General features: G+C 37.3%; 1 protein-coding gene and 2 pseudogenes across 1 annotated transcript; 1 reads left to right on the forward strand and 2 right to left on the reverse strand.

Moving 5' to 3' along the window:
• Window positions 1-18,453, forward strand: part of LOC109062242 — a 995,865-nt pseudogene that overhangs the window by 861,481 nt on the left and 115,931 nt on the right.
• Window positions 695-3,773, reverse strand: LOC122141487 (annotated as a pseudogene).
• LOC122141490 lies at window positions 6,854-8,994 on the reverse strand. The gene is made up of 3 exons (XM_042749011.1): window positions 8,712-8,994; window positions 8,395-8,529; window positions 6,854-7,649 (listed from the first exon to the last, which is right to left on the reverse strand). Exons 1-3 carry the CDS (start codon window positions 8,992-8,994, stop codon window positions 7,429-7,431), a joined length of 639 nt encoding a protein of 212 aa, XP_042604945.1. The 3' UTR covers window positions 6,854-7,428.

The following is an 18,453-nucleotide window of genomic DNA, read 5'->3' on the forward strand; positions in this document are numbered from 1 at the left end:
CATCATAACATTATCACAGTCGGTGAGTAACGCAATCATATTTACTACTGTTTTTGATTATTTCAGCATTATTACTCAGCATTAGTTTTGATGTTGCCATATTGAGACCACCTATTATAACTGTAATGGGGTGGAGGTAGTATTGGTAGTGGCTCTATATTAGGCTTGTTAGTACTACAAATGTGTTGGACTACAAACCCCATGAGTCCAAGTACTATAAAGAGGGAGATCAAACTTTTCGACCTTCCTCTTTCTGGGACCATGTGCTGAGCAGGAGAAGCTGTGTGGCGTTTCAAAGCTGTTGAGATGAAACAACTAGTTGTCTCGTGAACAGTATGAAGTAATGTCTGATCCACCTCATTCATTAGTCATTCATTCAAGGGTCTAGAAAAATATTTCATACAAAATAGTCACATAGTTACACAATATTTTAATGATGATTATTGGAGAATTTTGTCACAACACAGTGCATTAGGTAATTTTTGTTTTGATCAAACTAGATTAAAATGATCAAAAGCAGTCAGAGATAGATGTGGAGGAGTGCTGTTTTTGCACATTGTAGATGTAAATGGAAGATGTTTGTCTTTCATCTTCTCAGTTTTTTTTTCTGTTTATTCCAATGATCTGAAATGAAATAAGACAAGATGTTACCTTAAATAAACTCATAATTAGTTTATTATAAAGACAATATGAGCTAATGAAATGCACGTACCTCATTAATCCAGCCGATGTAGGCAGACACACGAGTGAAGACTGACGACCTGTTTGGCTTCTTGTAGGTACTACAACCCGCTGCTGACCCGAAGCTGGTCACACCATAAACAAACGTACTGACAGCTGGACCAAACAGTTCAGAGGACCACCAGAGTCACCCTAAAACAACACAAATATGAGGCAAAATGAAACATTTACTGTGGTGGCACCAAGTAACTTCTCACAGAAAACAATTTATGATCTGTTTGAGGGTCAGTCGTGTCTCACATGACATCCAGCTAGGGTGCCGTTACCAGTCGCAAACCATGTTTTCCTTCACGTAGCTTCCCCACCAGTCGCTACGAGAGCAGGTACTGTAGTCGACCACAGGCAGAAGGGCCTGTTTCAGCTCCACAGAGATCGGCCCCACGTCTGCATGAAGATCACATCCATGAAACAAAGGGAGAAATCTGGAATTACTAAATACCAGGCAACATCAGGCTGATTTGTGGTATTTAAAGTCAAACTGACTCGATGTGCGTCCCCAGCCGTGAATGTAACAGGGGTGTTGTGGGCAGAACCTGTCCAGAGGGTGGGGTGGCCAGCTTCACATATGAGTTCAGAGTGGCGTCAGTGGACAGACGAAGAAGAGCAATATCATATCTGAAAATCAAGAGACTACTGAGACTGAGACTATGGCTTAATTAGTGAGAAGTTACAGGTGTTCTCATTAATATTTGGTAAGCCAATCAAGTCATACATGTACAGTCAAGTATGTTGCATTACATTGTTGAGATATCCAGTCATATATTTCACATTAAAGCGATTTTTTCAATTGGTTATACATTTGAGTCGGATGTGTAATTGTCAGAACTGTTCTTTGTTTTGCGTTAAAGTTAACTCTGTAATTGTCGATATAGTGATGTATTTTGTTTGTAAGTGTCGCCACAGTCGTGTATGTTGTGTATGTAATGTTTACACACCCAGAAGACAAACTGTTACTGTCCCAGTTGGGGTGGATGTAGACCACGGCTGACGTTCATGTACTGGCTGCTCGGGACCCTTCGTGGGTGGTGATGTCATGGTCGCCCAGGACAACACGCCAATTTCTAGAGAGTGCACAGGAAACACGCGCATACTTTTTGATCTATTAGGGCTACACACCATTAGCTGTGTTCTAAAGGTTACAAAATTTTCCAGGGACTAGTCCCAATTAAAGGCAAAATGGATAAATCAGGCAAATTAGAAGTTTTAGATTTGTTTTGCAAACACATCGAAGGTGAATCACACAACCACCGCTAGAGGGCGAACTGTGACAGTAAACAGTCGCATGCTGTACATTTTAGCACATCCTCAGACCTCATAAAATGAAAAGGTGCCTCAGACCTGAAATGCTTCAGGTATCAGGAAAAACAAGTCTGAGGCACGATGCCATTTTGTCCAATGACTGGAGCCTTTTAGTCTGAGGCATGACGCCTTTTCATTTTATGATTGAGGACTGAGGATGTCCCAAAATGTACACTGAATAGTCCCTTCAGATTCATACTCATGTTATGTGAGTTGACCTTGTAACCCAAAGGCTGCAGGTTCGATTCCCAATACTGGCAGGAGTTGTAGGTGGGGGTGAATGAATACCCCAACTGAAGTGCCCTTGAACAAGGCACCTAACCCCCAATTGCTCTCCAGGCACCGCAGCAAAAATGGCTGCTCACGGCTCTGGGGTGTGTATATGTTCACATACTCACTGCTCCTAATGTGTGTGCGCTTGGATAGGTTAAATGCAGAGGACAAATTCTGAGTATGGGTTACCATGCTTGGCAGTCACTTCACTTGTTTCTTAACCATCTACATACAGAACACCACAGGTTCATTACGTTTCAACGCAGTGGGCGGCTGTCATCACCCATCCTGGTCTGATCAGAGACCCACCACAGTAAAAATAGAAGGAGCCACCCTCCAGGTACTGGAGAGAGATCTGAGAAAGACATAGTGATTTTAGTTAGAATTTGAAAATATGAGGGAAAAACTGTAGAAACTCCGTCATTTCTTTCCAAAACGTTCTGTTGAATGTTCAAATGTTCAAAATAGGCTGTTCATTCCAAAGGTGAAAGAGAGTGCTTTAATTTTATCCTAAATTAAACAGTTCATCTGTTAAAGCTATCATGTCTCTTCAGAAGATTCAAATTACATTTTCATTTTGGTGTGAACCCATTATGAAAACGTTATTTCTGAGTGTTTTCTCAACGTTCAAAACCTCCAATTTTTAAAAACATTTAATAATTGCTGTTAATAGTGTTCATTGTCTGTTTAATTATGTCTTTTTTTATTTTTCTGAACATTTCTGCCGTATGCACATAAAACTGACAGTCATCACTGATAAGCTATACTACTAAAAATTGTAGAACGTAATTTTCTGTAAAGTTGCTTTGCAATGATTTGTATCGTAAAAAAAGAGCTTTCAAATAAAGTTGAACTGAATTGAATTGATTAAAACCTCTAAGGGAAAATTCCCTCTTAAACATTACAGACCGGATAACTTTGAACTACATTCTATTAATGTTACTGGAAGAACGTTCCGGTTCATAACCTTATCAAAACAGAACATTCTCTGTTAGCTGGGTTAGTGGTACAGCAACAAATATTCTACCATATTAAGAAAAAGCTTGACCACCTTAACCTGCTTTAACTATGTCTATTTAGATGTTGAAAATCACCAAAAGAGGTTTGTTAGTGAGATTTAAGAGGATTTCAGTTGAGTTTGTTAAAAATGTTGTACCTGCCAGGGCCAGGAGTTGGGTTTACCACCTCTCCACCAATAACTCTTTCCTCACGGGCCAGATCCTCCAGATATCTGGGTTCGGACAGGGCTGGACACAAAAGCACTTAGACATGCTAGGATTTTAGTTTGAACCCATATAGACTCCATTTTTTAACATCTGAGTACATACACATTTGTTAACTTGGCAAAATCTACACTACATGCAAGTGATTCTGTGGACTTCTCAACAGAAAGAGAAAAGTGTCTTACCCAAAGCGGCCAGCACGCTCAGCAACAGGATCCTCAGCATCTTTGCAGTCTGTCTGGGCTTTCTGTGCTCTGAAATCATCCATCGCCCATATATATGCCGCAGAGATTCATTGTTACGGTCAGTGGTGAGTAACTCAATACTTTTGAAGTGGTGATTGTTTATCAGCTGTCTGTGAGTCTGTGAGGTTAAGGATCATTGTGAGGAATCAAACCTCCTTTAAAATAACAATGACATCATACTGTAACTTTCAGATAACAGCACTACAATAGTTTTTGTTATAGATCAGACACATTCATGATGACCGTCTGTCTTTATCATTACAGTATGAGATCTTCACTCAGGATTATATAGCGCTGATGTTTATAATGTTAGTTATAGATCAGACACATTCATAATGACTGTCTGTCTTTATCATTACAGTATGAGATCTTCACACAGGTTATAACACTTATGTTTTTAATGTTAGTTATAGGTCAGACACATTCATAATGATTGTCTGTTTTTATCGTTACAGGTTCAGGTGTGTCTCCAGGTGCTGTAGCAGAAATATTTGATATTGACATATTTATGGTTCTGTCAGTGGTGAGTAGCTCAAGTCAGTATAATAATGATCAATGGGATAGTTTCATATAATGCATGAATAAAATTGCTGTGCATTTTCTCACCCTCAGGCCATCCAATGTGTAGGTGACTTTTTCTTCAGCAGAACATTAAATAAACAGCTATTATCTCTCTGAGAGTCAAAAATAAATTCATATAATGCATGAAAACAGCTATTATCTCTCTGAGAGTCAAAAAAAAAAAAACATATACAGGTAAAACAAAATTAATACTGAGCTCTTGACTATACATTGAGGTCTTATGAAGTGAGACAATTTTTTTGTACTTATTGTGTACCTATACGGTCCCTTTGTGTAGGTATAGGGTAATAAAAATCTAAGTTTCTAAGTTATTATACTGTAAGTATTTTGAAACTAAGGGATACCTATGTGCAAGTATAATGTTGTTACAGTAGATTATTGAAGTTACTATTAACCACTGGTACTAATGTACAGGGCTTTTATTTTGAAATTTTAATTAGGAGAGAATGCATAGTGATGTATGGTCATGTGGTTACAAGCACAACACATTGTGTTATTTTCACTTCTTAGGTATATTTGTATTTCTGAACTATTGGTTTAATTTTTTCCCATTTTTATGAAATTGTTTATCTATAATGTTCCGGAAGCGCTGCCACGCAAGTTATGTTCTAAGCGCAAGGGTAGAGCTGATGTAATTTCCTGGGATAGAGAGGGGAAAGGAGGACATTTATATCAAATCCAGAGAGATGTTAAATGTTCAGTGATTGGAAGTGGAAATCGCAGAGAGGAAACGGTCATATCTAGGTTAAGATTGGGACATTGTGTTTATTAAATAAAACACTCAAGTTAATAGGAAAACATGATACTGGAATGTGTGCAGTCTGCCAGGAGGAGGAGTCAGTGTAGCATGTGGTCTTGTGATGCAGTACAGTAGGTATGGTGTTCAAAGACAGTTGATGAGGAATAAATTGAAAGAGATATTGGTATAACCCCTCTCTCCCGGGCCTCACCGCCAGACCTCATTCTTGTTGTACAGCACCTACTTGCTGGCCTCCATGCATGGAAGGTGGATGCACTAACAAGGAGGCAAAAGACTCCAGCCACTAGCGCGTCTCTTGAGATCAGGTGAGTGAGGGTTACCTGTACAGCACCTACTTGCTGGCCTCCATTTCACTCAACCCCCTAAACCTCACTCCCATCCGGGTCACGGGCACAAATGTAACCCCTCTCTCCTGGGTCCTCACCACCACACCTCATTCTTGTTCCGAGTGGGTTTCGAACACAGGTCTCTAGCATGGAAGGCGGACGCACTAACTAGAAGACTAAAGACTGCAACAGCTAGCATCAGTCGCTAGTGCGTCTCTTGAGATCAGGTGAGTGAGGTTTACCTGCACAGTACCTACCTGCTGGCCTCCGTTTCACTCACCCCCACTAAACCTCACTCCCATCCGGGTCACGGCACCAATGTAACCCCTCTCCCCCGGTCCTCACCACCACACCTCATTCTTGTTCCGAGTGGGTTTCGAACACAGGTCTCTGGCATGGGAGGCAGATGCACTAACAAGGAGACTAAAGACTGCAACCACTAGCATCAGTCGCTAGTGCGTCTCTTGAGATCAGGGTATTGAGGTTTACCAGATCCTAGCGCCAGCCAGTCTGAAGCAAGCCTAATTAACCAACCAAGAACAGAACAGCTTGTAAAATTAACACAAAATAACACATATACAACAGCAGTGTAACCAAGAAAAGAGATAGTAATGCAACAAAACATTAAATAGAAAAACAATTAAGTTAAAAGTGCAGTGCAACTGTAATGCAGAAACAACAGGTGTAGAATATAACAGTGTAACCTACACATATCAAGAACATAGATAACAATGCAAGTAAAAAAGGCAAAAAATAAAAATAAAAAAGCAACTATTGCAAGTATTAAAAAGACAACTTTAAGTACAAAAACACATTTGTGCTCCAATGTGTCAGTGTGTACAGGAGGTACAAAGCCATGACTCAGTTTCTGAAAGTGCCTGAAGTCCCACACAGCTGAGGTGGAGCCACTGACTGCACAGTTTTCATTGTCACAAGCCACTATGTCATCCAGATCTTCAGGCCATATGCAAATGCATCAGCGTCTTTTTATGTTCTTTTTATGTGCCTGTGTTCTTGCCCTTTTTGTGGAGGCTTGTGGAGTATAATAACAAGACACAAGCTCAGGTAGTAAAACTTTGTGGAAGTACTCCTGTGCCTTCTTTAGAAGTTTTGTCCAGTAGTCTGTATCCACAGCACACCTGAGATAGCTGTTTTTTGGGGGGATAGCACACTTTTAAAACACAATTATTACATATAACGTAGATGTTGCTGGTTTCTCAACACTAGCGGACACAAACGGCATGCATATTGGAAGCTGTTATACTTCCTGCTCTTGAGGTTTACCAGACAGACGATTGATGTTGCAGTCTCGTCTGAGCTTCAGTTGCAGCTGCTTGTTTTTCTGGGTCAAGAAGATGCTGTAAGATCATCGTGTGAGGATGTTGCAATGCTGGAACAGGACATGTAGATCGCATCCATCCTTTTCTGGGTCAAGAAGATGCTGTAAGATCATCTGACCACTCTTTGTGTTCATATGGATCGAGTACCACAACTTTGCTTACTTTTTGAGTTTTTCTGTATATGCAATCTTACACTTGATCATTGTTCGGTCCATTGTTATTCCTGTTTATTATCACTGTGTACTACTATCCTGACAGGTGTCAATGAGCGTGTCCTAAAACATGACAGCGACTACCCAGAATGCAATGCTCAGTGATGTAGTTTCCAAATTCAGCATCAAGAGTTCCTTCATCAACAGTTTGCCTTTAAATAAATGAAACTTATTTTATTTTCCCATTGTCCTTAATTCTTTTACAGTTTGTCCACCCATCAGATCAAATAATATAATAACTATTTGAATTAAATTGTTTCGTCACATTATAATCAGAACACAGAGAAAGAGAGAAAAAAAAAAGCTCACTCTTGTTATAGAACTGAATATTTATTAACATGCTCACTAATTGCTTCTGTGTGATCGATTTCAATTTATAGAGCAATGAATGAAAAAATATATCTTTTGGGGATTATACCAGCAACCTTCAGCAAACATATCTGGAACTCATCCTTCTGCTCAGTTCATACTGTTGGTCTGATTTTACTCCATGGGTCTGATGTTCATGTCTAGTCTCTTCCGTCCGGTTTAGCCCACTTCTTGTAGATCTAATGTCATTAACCAGAAAAGCAACAGCAGCCACACTCACAAGAGCAGAGGCGACCAATCGGATCACAGTTTCAGTAAAACCACAGCAGTGGAAGTGGTCTGAAAAGAAAAGAAAACACTTAATAAGAATTATTCAATTAGCTCTCTTTCCAATAGACTTACAAGTGCCAGTTTTATGGGTTATTAGAGTTTAAGCATCCATTGGGATAAGGCAGAGCGTCCACAAGTTTTACTATTTGCATGTGTTTGCATGCATACTTTCCTAGTTTAGACAAATAACATTAACAAAGATTGTTTAATATAATTCTAGACTCATGCTTCAGCCACATCTTTCACATCAGCTCTCTTAGAAACCTGTGTAATTATTTGATTCTTTCTCCAAGATCTTTTGTGCCTTGAGCACTAATGTTTTGTAAGCAACACCCCCACTATCACGGCCCTCACTGACACCCTCTACATGTCTCTGCCACACATCTGCGGTCTGTACATTGTTCCAGTTCACAAAAGAAAAAAAAACAAATGCACTTTAGACTCATTTGCACAAACAAGTCATTGTTTTTTTTTTTTTTTTTTATGAATGCATGAGTTTATCAAATGCAAACAATGAATGCAATGAAAGTGACTATAAAAACTTCTGCCAAATGCATAAATGCAATGCAAATGAAAACCTTGCTATTTAAATTGCTTTATGTGGTTGATTGTTTAGCACCCATCAGCAGTTACATGAAACAACACCTATGTATGTGTTTGGCCATAAATGCACGTGTGTGTTTTCCTTCCTGACACAAGTCAAACTTTGAAAATCTAATCACACTTAACAACACATATATTAGAAATGGCGTACCTGAGCATGGTTGATGGAGTTCAGTAACGTTAAGATTCTTAGTCTGGTTGATGGTTGAATTATTTACCACACATCTAGATGACACAAAATTGGAGCTCGAAAAACTTTCTGGTGATGAGGAACTGAGTGGAGTCTCTGATGAAGCAGAGATTCTGTTATAATCTTTGTATATTGTAAATAAATGTAATCAAAGCCATTAATATAATAAACTGTGCATGTACTGGATATCAAGAAATATTATAAAAAATTAAAATGACAACTATATAATTCCAATAAAGAATAGTCATGGGAAATTGCAATGTTTTTTCTCTACTCACCATAAACCGTAACATTGAAAGTCATGTAGCTGGTCTCACTGCTGATGACTGTAACTTTGTAAACTCCAGAGTCTGTGCTCCTGGTGTGCATGATGGTAACAGATCCAGTCTGATCCAAATGTAGCCGGTCTCTAAATCTTTCATCAGGACCACCATATGTGGAGCTGGTTTGCGTGAGCCTGTTGACTTCAGCTATTCGAGTGCTTCCAAACATCCACTGAATTAAGAAATATTTCTGTACTTCAGAAACATCAGTGTGTAGAGTAAAAGATTCCCCCTCCATCACTGACACTGTCTTCATTCGTCGTCCAACATCTGGAGAACAACCAGGAACATGTTTTCTACCAAACTAAAGGCTCTCCAAAAACATTATTATTGTTAACGACCAAAGTTTATCTGTACTAATTTTCCAACAAATTTCTCACCGGGGTGCAAAACTAGTGGCTAAAATTACGTTTGTACAAAGAATAAAGTGTTAAATTGTAAAAAAAAAAAAAAAAAAAAAAAAAATAATTATTATTATTTTTTTTAAATGTGAACCACCATAATTTAGGCAATTTATTTTTATACAGATAATAAAAGGAAGGCATAAAGCACCCATAACTTACCAATCAGACGCCACAAGCACAAAAAGAACAAAATAAAAGCGTTAACCATAGCCACTGGGCGGTCGTCTGCCAGCAGCTGTGAATAACCTCTCACGTCGCCAGCGAATTGGTCACCGCGGTCACACTGTCTGCGCGTTAAGTTTAGTGCGCGTCTACTCGGCGGTGTGTGGTAGATTAAGATGCGAGCGTGTTCAAGGCGCTTCCGTCTTCTTCTTTAGTAAATCCTCCTTCGGTTGCTATATTATTAATATTCGTATTCATATTCACGGGATTCTATTTTTACTAAAATTAACATATAGAACACTTACAATTTAGACTATATATATATATATATATATATTATATATATATATATATATATATATATATATATATATATATATATATATATCATTTTGGGTTCAAAGCTATTTTTCCCTTTTTTATGTGGAATGCTGCTAAATTAATGCATACTTTGGATTATGTTTTGTACAACTGTCTTTCTACTTACAGTTAACATTATTCTATATCAGTTGGATCCATGTAATTTTTTTTTTTTTTTTTTTTTTTTTTTAAGAATGATGGAATTCATTCACGTTTTTTAAGTGTTATAAGTGCATGTTATCAATCCAAAATAAAAAATTCTAAGTGAGTCCTGCTTATGTGGAGATAATCAAAATAAAAAATTCTAATAATAATTGCATGCCAAAATCATGACAAATAGTACCTTTTTCACTATACACTCAAAATTAGAAAATTCATAAAAAATTAAAATCAAATTGTTTTCTGCAAACTCCACCAGATTCTTTTTCTACATCTCCCCAGGTACCAGTGTGGTGATTGTCATCTTACTTTACTCTATAATTGTTTAATAATTGCTTACCAAATCATGACCGATGCTATTGACCTAGATATCCACATACAAACCTGTAGACTTTTATTTACTTTTGGCTGGCTTTGGGATAACCATGAGGTTTGGATATTGACTACGTATTTTACAAAATCCTTCCCTTTATGAAGGTTTTGGTAATTCTCATCCTGCCTTGTGTGTGCGGTTTTCTCTGTCTTGACCAACAACATGAACATATCATAACTTACAGGTGAATGTTTACAAATATTTATATGTTAATTTGAATAAACATTTATGTAGCCTATTCCAATTTAATATTTTATCTGGTCTTCCAGATACAGCTTTCAGTGTTGTGACGTACTATAAAATGTCCATATAACTGCACTTTTCCATTATCACTAATCTCATGCTATTGTCACTATCCAGCAAGATCACCATTGTCACAAAGGTATTACTATTAGTATAGTGGTTGTAGTACTTATTTGTAAATTATGGCACATACCTTCATTATGGTGACTGGTAGAATATCTCAACAATCCAACAAGTCAATCCAGTATTCCATCCATAATGATTTATGGCATCATTCTCATTTCAGAAGGATTTTCTTTATATTTTTCAGTGCAAATGTATTGAATGTTAACCCATGGTGACATTTAAAAAAAAAAAAAGTAATGAAAATTTATTGTACAAATTAAGTTTTAAAACATGAACGTGGAACTGAACGTGGCAGGACTGTTGAGATGCACATGCAAGGCTTCTTGCAACTCGTTATGAGACAAAAAAAAAATCAAGTGGAAATATATATACAGCAGCATATAGAAGTACCAGTACAAAATATATATGTATATATTTTTTAGAATTAGCACCTTTTCAGCATCTTTTGAAGATCACAGGACTCAGGGAACTTAAAGAAGTATATATATATATGCTGAAAAGGTGTTTATTCTATATATTATATTATATTTTTCATGATTTTGGCATGCAATTATTAAAGAATGATACAGTAAAATTATATGAAAATGACCACAGTGGTATTTGGAGACATATAGAACAAGAGTCTGGTGGAGTTTGCAGAAAACAATTTGATTTTAATTTTTATGATTTTTTTTTTTTTTTTTTTTTTTTTTTTTTTTTTTTTTGGTTCTTTATTTTGGCATACAATTATTAAACAACAAAAACAGTTTGGTTTTGTCCTTTTTAATATTTTTTCCCCCTCACTTTATGTTCATTTTCTCCACATAAGCAGGATACACCATACAAGAGCAGGTACAGATTGAATGATAACATATGCACATATAACACTTAAAACGTGAATGTCATTCTTTAAAAAATAAAAATCCATGGATCCAGCTGATATAGAATAATGTTAACTGTAAGTAGAAAGACAGTTATACAAAACATAATCCAAATTATGCATTAATTTAGCAGCATTCCACATAAAAAAAGGAAAAGGTATAGCTACAGCATTGAACCCCAAAATACATAAATAATAATAATAAAAAAAAACAATTATATTAAAATAAACCGTGAAAACTTAAATAGAAGGCCGTGAATATGAATACGAATATGAATAAAATTGATAACTGAGGGGGGGTTTACTAAAGAAGAAGACGGTAGCTCCTTTAACACGCTCGCACCTTAATCTACCACACACTGCCGAGTAGAGACCTGCGCGGGACAGATTTTTCAGTCCCGCTCCCGCCCGCTCCCGCAAGTTTCTGTCCCGCGCCCGCCCGCTCCCGCAGAAATATATCTTATCTGGTCCCACTCCTGCCCACGACATTCATGTTTTGTCCTGCTCCCACCCGCAAAATCCATCACAAAAGTAATCTATATAGATTATTTTCAGTACATCTAAGAAATTTACATGAAATGGTTCTGTAACATCTCCTAAGCTCCACAACATCCCAGCATAAATGCTCCCGATAAAATATTTGTTATTTAGGCTAAGCTTTAACATTCACAATCACAAACCACTGTTATTTTTAACAGAAAAGCAAGCATGGGCTGCTGTGTGCATGGTTTGTCATGGAAGAATGCGAGCGCGCTTCCTTTATTATCACTAAAAGATGACATCTCAGTTAATCGCGATCTCATAAAGCTCTGTTATAACACAATAAATATATGCACAATGAATCTTTCACACTGTCTACACATTGTGTGTTAAAATGAGAGGATTCGTGAGCACGCAATTTCAGCACTGCGGTGAGTAGATTCAAACTTAATCACTTCTGATTGGCCGCTGCGTTCCAGAAATCAACAGCTGAGTCTGTGATTGGCTACATTGCGCAACCCTTTAAACACGTGTTATAAATAGAAACTGTGCCTAGCTTGCGCATGTCAATCATTTTAATGTTAATATTGGTTGTTCTTTTTGCTTTTGTGCAACAGATAAATAACAATTTATATATTTTAGACACTTTGTTTAGATAATTTCTATTTTGCGGGAGTCCCGCCTATCATTTTATTCTCCCGCATCCCGCACACACATGAGTCTCTTCCCGCCCGCACCCGCACTCGCCCATCAAGAGTTGTCCCGCGCCGCACCCTGCTGTGTTGGGTCCCACGGGTCCCGGGGTACTTCCGCGGGAGTGCAGGTCTCTACTGCCGAGTAGACGCGCACTGAACTTGAAGCGCAGATAGCGTGACCGCGCATGTCGTGTGCCAATCTGTTGAAACGCCTATTGCTACACATCTTATCTTAGCTTACTCATTTCTAAATTTATTACAGTATTAAAATGACATATGCATATTGTCTTTTTTAAGCGTTATTCACATCGTTGAGAAATCTAGGCCTACTACTCAGCTGGTGTAACGTCTCTCTGTTAGAGTTGAGTGTTTTTGTGTTTTAGCTCGTCAGTCTGGGTGGGGTTCGTGGGGCTCTGAGACGACAAACACAACGATTAATAAGTGCACAAAAATATTGAATAATCTCATTGATAGTCATCTTTATGAAATGAAGATTCTTCTCTACAAAAACATGTGGAACATGTTAATGCTTGTTCTGTTTTTTTCACTGGCGGGTAAGTTTAAGGACTTTTAGTTACTTTCGGTTTTGATTTGACAACGTTCTAAACAATTTCTGAGTCAAGTGCATCGAAAAGAACGCAGAAGAAACAACGCGTTAAATGCCGATACTAACATTAATAAATATTCATATCATGGTAAATCGCATTAAAATAATCTCCTGGAAAAGTTCGGTATTCACATTTGACACACACATACCTCGATCCATAACAGTCATAACACATACAAATAAATAAAGCGTATTTTCTTTAGTTTCTATTGTTTTGTTATTTCTGGATTTCATGCATTTACACGGTCTAACCAATTTTACTATATCTAGTAAAGTTTTTTTCCCTTTACCTCGAGCCCAAAGAGCAACATATAACGAGGCCCTTGCAAAATCAAATTTGATGTTGCTTTCAATCGACAAAGAGCCTGTTTTTATACATGAAAATTAATAAAAAGAATCTGTAAAGAACTAGTTTGGTAAAAGTCTGCTTGCCTAAACTTTTAATAAAGTCTAATTGCTTACATTTTGTTTTATGTCAGACAATGTTTGCTGTTTTGCTTCTTGAGTACATTTATCTTGTTTCAATGCATTATATGGTCTCAATTCTCTATATAATATCATAAACCTGTTTCTTTTTGTTCACCATGTGTGTCTGGTTCAGAGACCGATGCAACTGAGCCTGTGTCGGTGATGGAGGGAGATTCTGTTACTCTACACACCGATGTTACCGAAATACTGAATGGTGATACTATACTGTGGATGTTTGGATCTAAAGACTCTCTCATATCTCAAATTGGAAGAAAGGATAACTTCACCTCATTTTTTGTCACTGATGATGTGAGGTTCGGAGGCAGATTACAGGTGGACCAAAAAAGTGGATCTCTCACCATCAGAAACACTAGAATCAGACACTCAGGACAATATAAAATAACCATAACTAGAGAAAAAATAACGTACAAGATATTTATTGTTAATGTCTTAGGTAAGGATCTCAAGTCTTTCTTTGCAACTAGATAAGCATGTTAATAATTTGGTCATTCTAAACCCTGACTTTAGTTTTTTGTTTCACACTGTTCACATTTACCCTTGGACTATTAGTTATAATTTGGTTAGTTGGTTTAAAGAACTACTAATTACTAATAACTAATTACAGTTAAATAACATGTCTGTGTGTAAATAGCATTTATTAAGTGAGAGTTACCAGATTTTGCGGTAAATTACAGTTACAAACATTGATTAACATTCTGCTGGTTTTCCAGCTGTGGTTGGTGATACGGATGGAGTAAAGTCAGTGTCAGTATCAGTGAAGGAGGGAGATCCTGTCACTCTAAACCCTGATGCTGAAATGCACAAAGATGCTCTAATGCTGTGGAGGTTTGTAGAAAAAGGCATTCTCCTAGCTAAAGTTGACATCGAGACTAACAATACCTCATTAAACAATGATAATGAGAGATTCAGAGATCGACTGGAGCTGGATCAGACTGGATCTTTGACTATTAAGAACACCAGAATCACAGACTCTGGACTTTATGAACTACAGATCAGAGGCAGTGAGAGTTTACAGCGATTCTTTGTTTCTGTCAGTGGTGAGTAATTCACCGTGATGACCCACGGTATCATAAGCTTATCTTCAAAGTTATTTCAGATTATCACAATGACTAACACCTTCACTGTCTGTCTTTAGCACTTCCAGATACAGGTCTGTCTCCAGGTGCTATAGCAGGAATCTGTTTAGGCGTTATAGTTCCTGTTCTGCTGCTTGTAGCTGCAGCTGTTGCTTTGGCTTACTATCGCCAAAGGATTTCCAAATTAAAAAGTCGAATAAGTAAGTATAATATATTTTAAACAAGATTTCAATCTCCTCCAAATATGCTTGAAGGTTGTTTAAACTCTATATTTTTTTGCACTATAATTATATATTGTTTTTACAATCATTTTTGTGTATGTTGGTCTGTGGTCTGCCATTGTTGTTTGGGTTGTCAAGGACTTGCACGTGCACATAGACTAAATGTAATACCCATGTTCATGATGTCACGATTTTCACAGAGATGATAATGGTATCGTTTCGTGCACACAATACCATAACTCATGAACACTTTTCTATTCTGTTTCTGTGTGTAGCTGTGATAGGTGAAGATCAAAAGCCATTGATGGAGGGAGATTCTGTCACTCTACGCACTGGTCTTACTGAAATACCCACTGATGACACGATAGAGTGGTGGTATGAAGTTGAAGGCAGTCTCATTGCTAAAATCAATAGAGAGTCCATAGAGACATCTGATGGTGCTGATGGGAGATTCAGAAGCAAACTAAGTCTGAATGCAAATGGAGATCTCACTATCAATAACATCAGGACCATACATTCTGGACTCTATAAATTGAAGATCATCAGCAGCAACAGGAGCTGCAGAGGCACCATCCCCAGAAAACCCATATGCAAGAGATTCAGTGTTACCATCAGTGGTCAGTATATCAAGTCTTCCAGTGTGTTAATGATCATGCATTAAGTGCTTAAAGTGCTATAGGGATAGCTTACCCTGAAATGAAAGATGCTGTTAATTTACTCACCCTTAGACCAGACCAGAGGATTTTTAGCTGAAACTGTGATACTTGGTGATTCATATAATGCAAGTCAGCATCTACCGGCACTAAGAAAAACAAAAAATTAATAAACAAATACAGGCAAAACAAAATTAATTCCTGTGGCTTCTGCAATTTTCTGAAGTAAAACGATTGTTCTGTGCAAGGAAAACGCTTAACGAGAGACTTGCGTTCATATTCTGCTGTTCTGTGGCCACAGATTTGCAGGTCTCGTCTTTTTCTTGCAGGACCCTGTACATTATAGTATTAAATTTGTTTTAATTGTTTAATCACCACCACAGCTTCTTGTCTCCATTGGCAACATGCACGATTTGTGTCGATTGTGAGTAGCGGAGAGTGCAAGTGAAGATTGCAAATGACTTTGTAATTTAGTTCTAATTTTAGTTCTTGTCTTCACCACCTGGCTACTGTTGTCAAATGTTGAGAGATTCAAACAAAAAGTAATCAATAAGCAGAACAAAATAACAAATAAAGACTGCAAGTGATGTCACTAGCAGAAGCACAAGTGTCTGAGAGTGCAACTGACTAAAACCAAAAAAATGATCTTTAATGTTTTTTTATTTAAATATAGTTTGCCATAAAAACCAACTATCAAAATACAATGAATATAAAAAAATCTGTAAACAAACAGCATTATCTCACATGTGAAGCTCATGCTCCATACTGTTAGAACGTTATTAAACTAGGGACATGCCAAAGTAGTTTAAAAATGTCATCTGTATGTGATGCTGAAACCACAAACACACACTCAATCTTTTTTTTTTCTCTGTTTCTATGTGTTGCTTTGACATGAAGTGAAGTCAGAGCAAGTGAAGGAGGGAGAGTCTGTCACTTTTCAGACTGAAGCTCTAATACAGAGAGGAGATATGATACTTTGGACATTTGGAGCTTTAAACCTTCTTGTTATTAGAGCCGAACTAACAGGAAATGATAGTATTCATGAGGACTTCAGAAACAGACTGGAGATGGATCATCAGACTGGATCTCTGACCATCAGAAACATCACAATCAAAGACTCTGGGCATTTTAAACTACAGATCATCAACCACAAAAAGACCACATTCGGGAGATTCAATGTGACTGTCACTGGTAAGTAGAACAACATTTATTCTAATAGCTGTATGTTTATTTAAACAGCAGCGCTGGTCCTTGAATTTGATTGGTTGGTGTTAAGAATGTGTTCCACTTGGACATTTTTTTTTTCTTTTTTAAACGCCTTTTTTCCCTCTTTTTTTAATGATTGTCTCTGTATTGGCTTTCAGCTTCCACAGGAAATCAACTGAGTGAATCAGTGACTGTAATGATGCCGCTGTTGAGTGGAGATGTTGCTGATGGAGTGAATCAGCAGCTAGAGACAAGTAACTTTAATGAGATAAGACACGCCCACCAGTGTCAGTCACTCTGACATCATCAACATTTGAGCTCAACAACAAATTTCTGCTTTCATGAATGTGAGAAACAAATGCAGGAAAAAGTTGGAATGAAAACTGCAGACAAAAGTGTGTTGACACTACTGATAGCTGATAAAGCACAAGCAGAGTGAGACAAACCTCACAGTCAACCATTCACAGTCCACACTAAGCTTACATAACACTTCCAAATGACCTGTGGTGCTACAACTACCGAACATCAGCTTTAAAGATGTACTACACTCCTAAAAATAAAAAAGCCAAAAGGGAGTTTCTGCTGTGATGTCATTGAAGAACCATTTTTGGTTTCTCAAACAGTGAACAGTTCATAAAATAACTATTTTTATTAGTGTTAACCATCATACTCATTTTCAGTTTACACTCATGTTGTGGTCAATTTGACCTCAAACGTTTATAAAGTATTGCATATAAAAAAAACTTTATAACATAGTACAAATTATGTGTCTGTTTTAAATTATCCAGGGTTTCCGCGGGGTTGTAGTTCATCAAATTTAAGGCCTCAAAAAGTCTTAAATATTACAACAAAGTCTTAATTCTGATTTCAAGAGGTCTTAAATTTGGGGACGGAAAGACCAGAATTATGATATGGCTGAATGTGACGATTAAACTTCAAAAGGCTAATGTTTTGATTTCATTAAATAAACATGAGCGCTGCACGATCAAAGTCTGATGCTGCACTGCTTTGTGTTCTGCTGTTACTGGGGAAACCATTATATTTCTACCAAACACTCCACCTGCTGGCAGAGAATGAATGAGCATTTTCGATACAACTGCTGTTTTGCTCAGAGTTCAAAACAATGTGAAAATCGACCTATGTTTTTACCCTGCAAATACGAGCTTTAAATGTGAACTGGTGGATCGATAAGAAGACAATGCATTATAAAAATCTAAACATAGGGTGTGCATTATGTATGGTCTGCGATAATATCGTAATTGTAGTTTTAATGATGTGCGATTTGATATTATGAGTATATCACTAAAAGCAAGCACAAAACACAGCTAGAGAGTGCATGCATACATTAGGTGATGAAGTCTAGTAGATTAGACTAGTGCGCGTTCACGCATTTAGAGTGCGTTCTTTCACTGCATGCATTAATCAGTCTATTTAAATGCATTAAGAATTATCACATGAGACTGAAATGTAAAGTTTACCATTTTATAAAACTTTTTGTGAAAACTTGTATCTGAATTGTAAATTATGCTTTTTACAGTAATTGTATGGAATTTTATGGTGCTTTATATGGTACTATGCCCTACC

This window comes from Cyprinus carpio, chromosome B22, assembly GCF_018340385.1.
Source record: "Cyprinus carpio isolate SPL01 chromosome B22, ASM1834038v1, whole genome shotgun sequence".
In the NCBI taxonomy this organism is placed as follows: Eukaryota; Metazoa; Chordata; class Actinopteri; order Cypriniformes; family Cyprinidae; genus Cyprinus; species Cyprinus carpio.

Bases quoted from the DNA above. Each gene is read 5' to 3' on its own strand.
- LOC122141490 (XM_042749011.1), bottom strand. From the start codon at position 8,994: ATGGAGGGGGAATCTTTTACTCTACACACTGATGTTTCTGAAGTACAG. The intron at 8,530-8,711 runs GTGAGTAGAGAA...CTGCTTCATCAG, and splicing joins TTTCAATGTTACGGTTTATG to AGACTCCACTCAGTTCCTCA. The intron at 7,650-8,394 runs GTACGCCATTTC...TTTTCTTTTCAG, and splicing joins ACTCCATCAACCATGCTCAG to ACCACTTCCACTGCTGTGGT.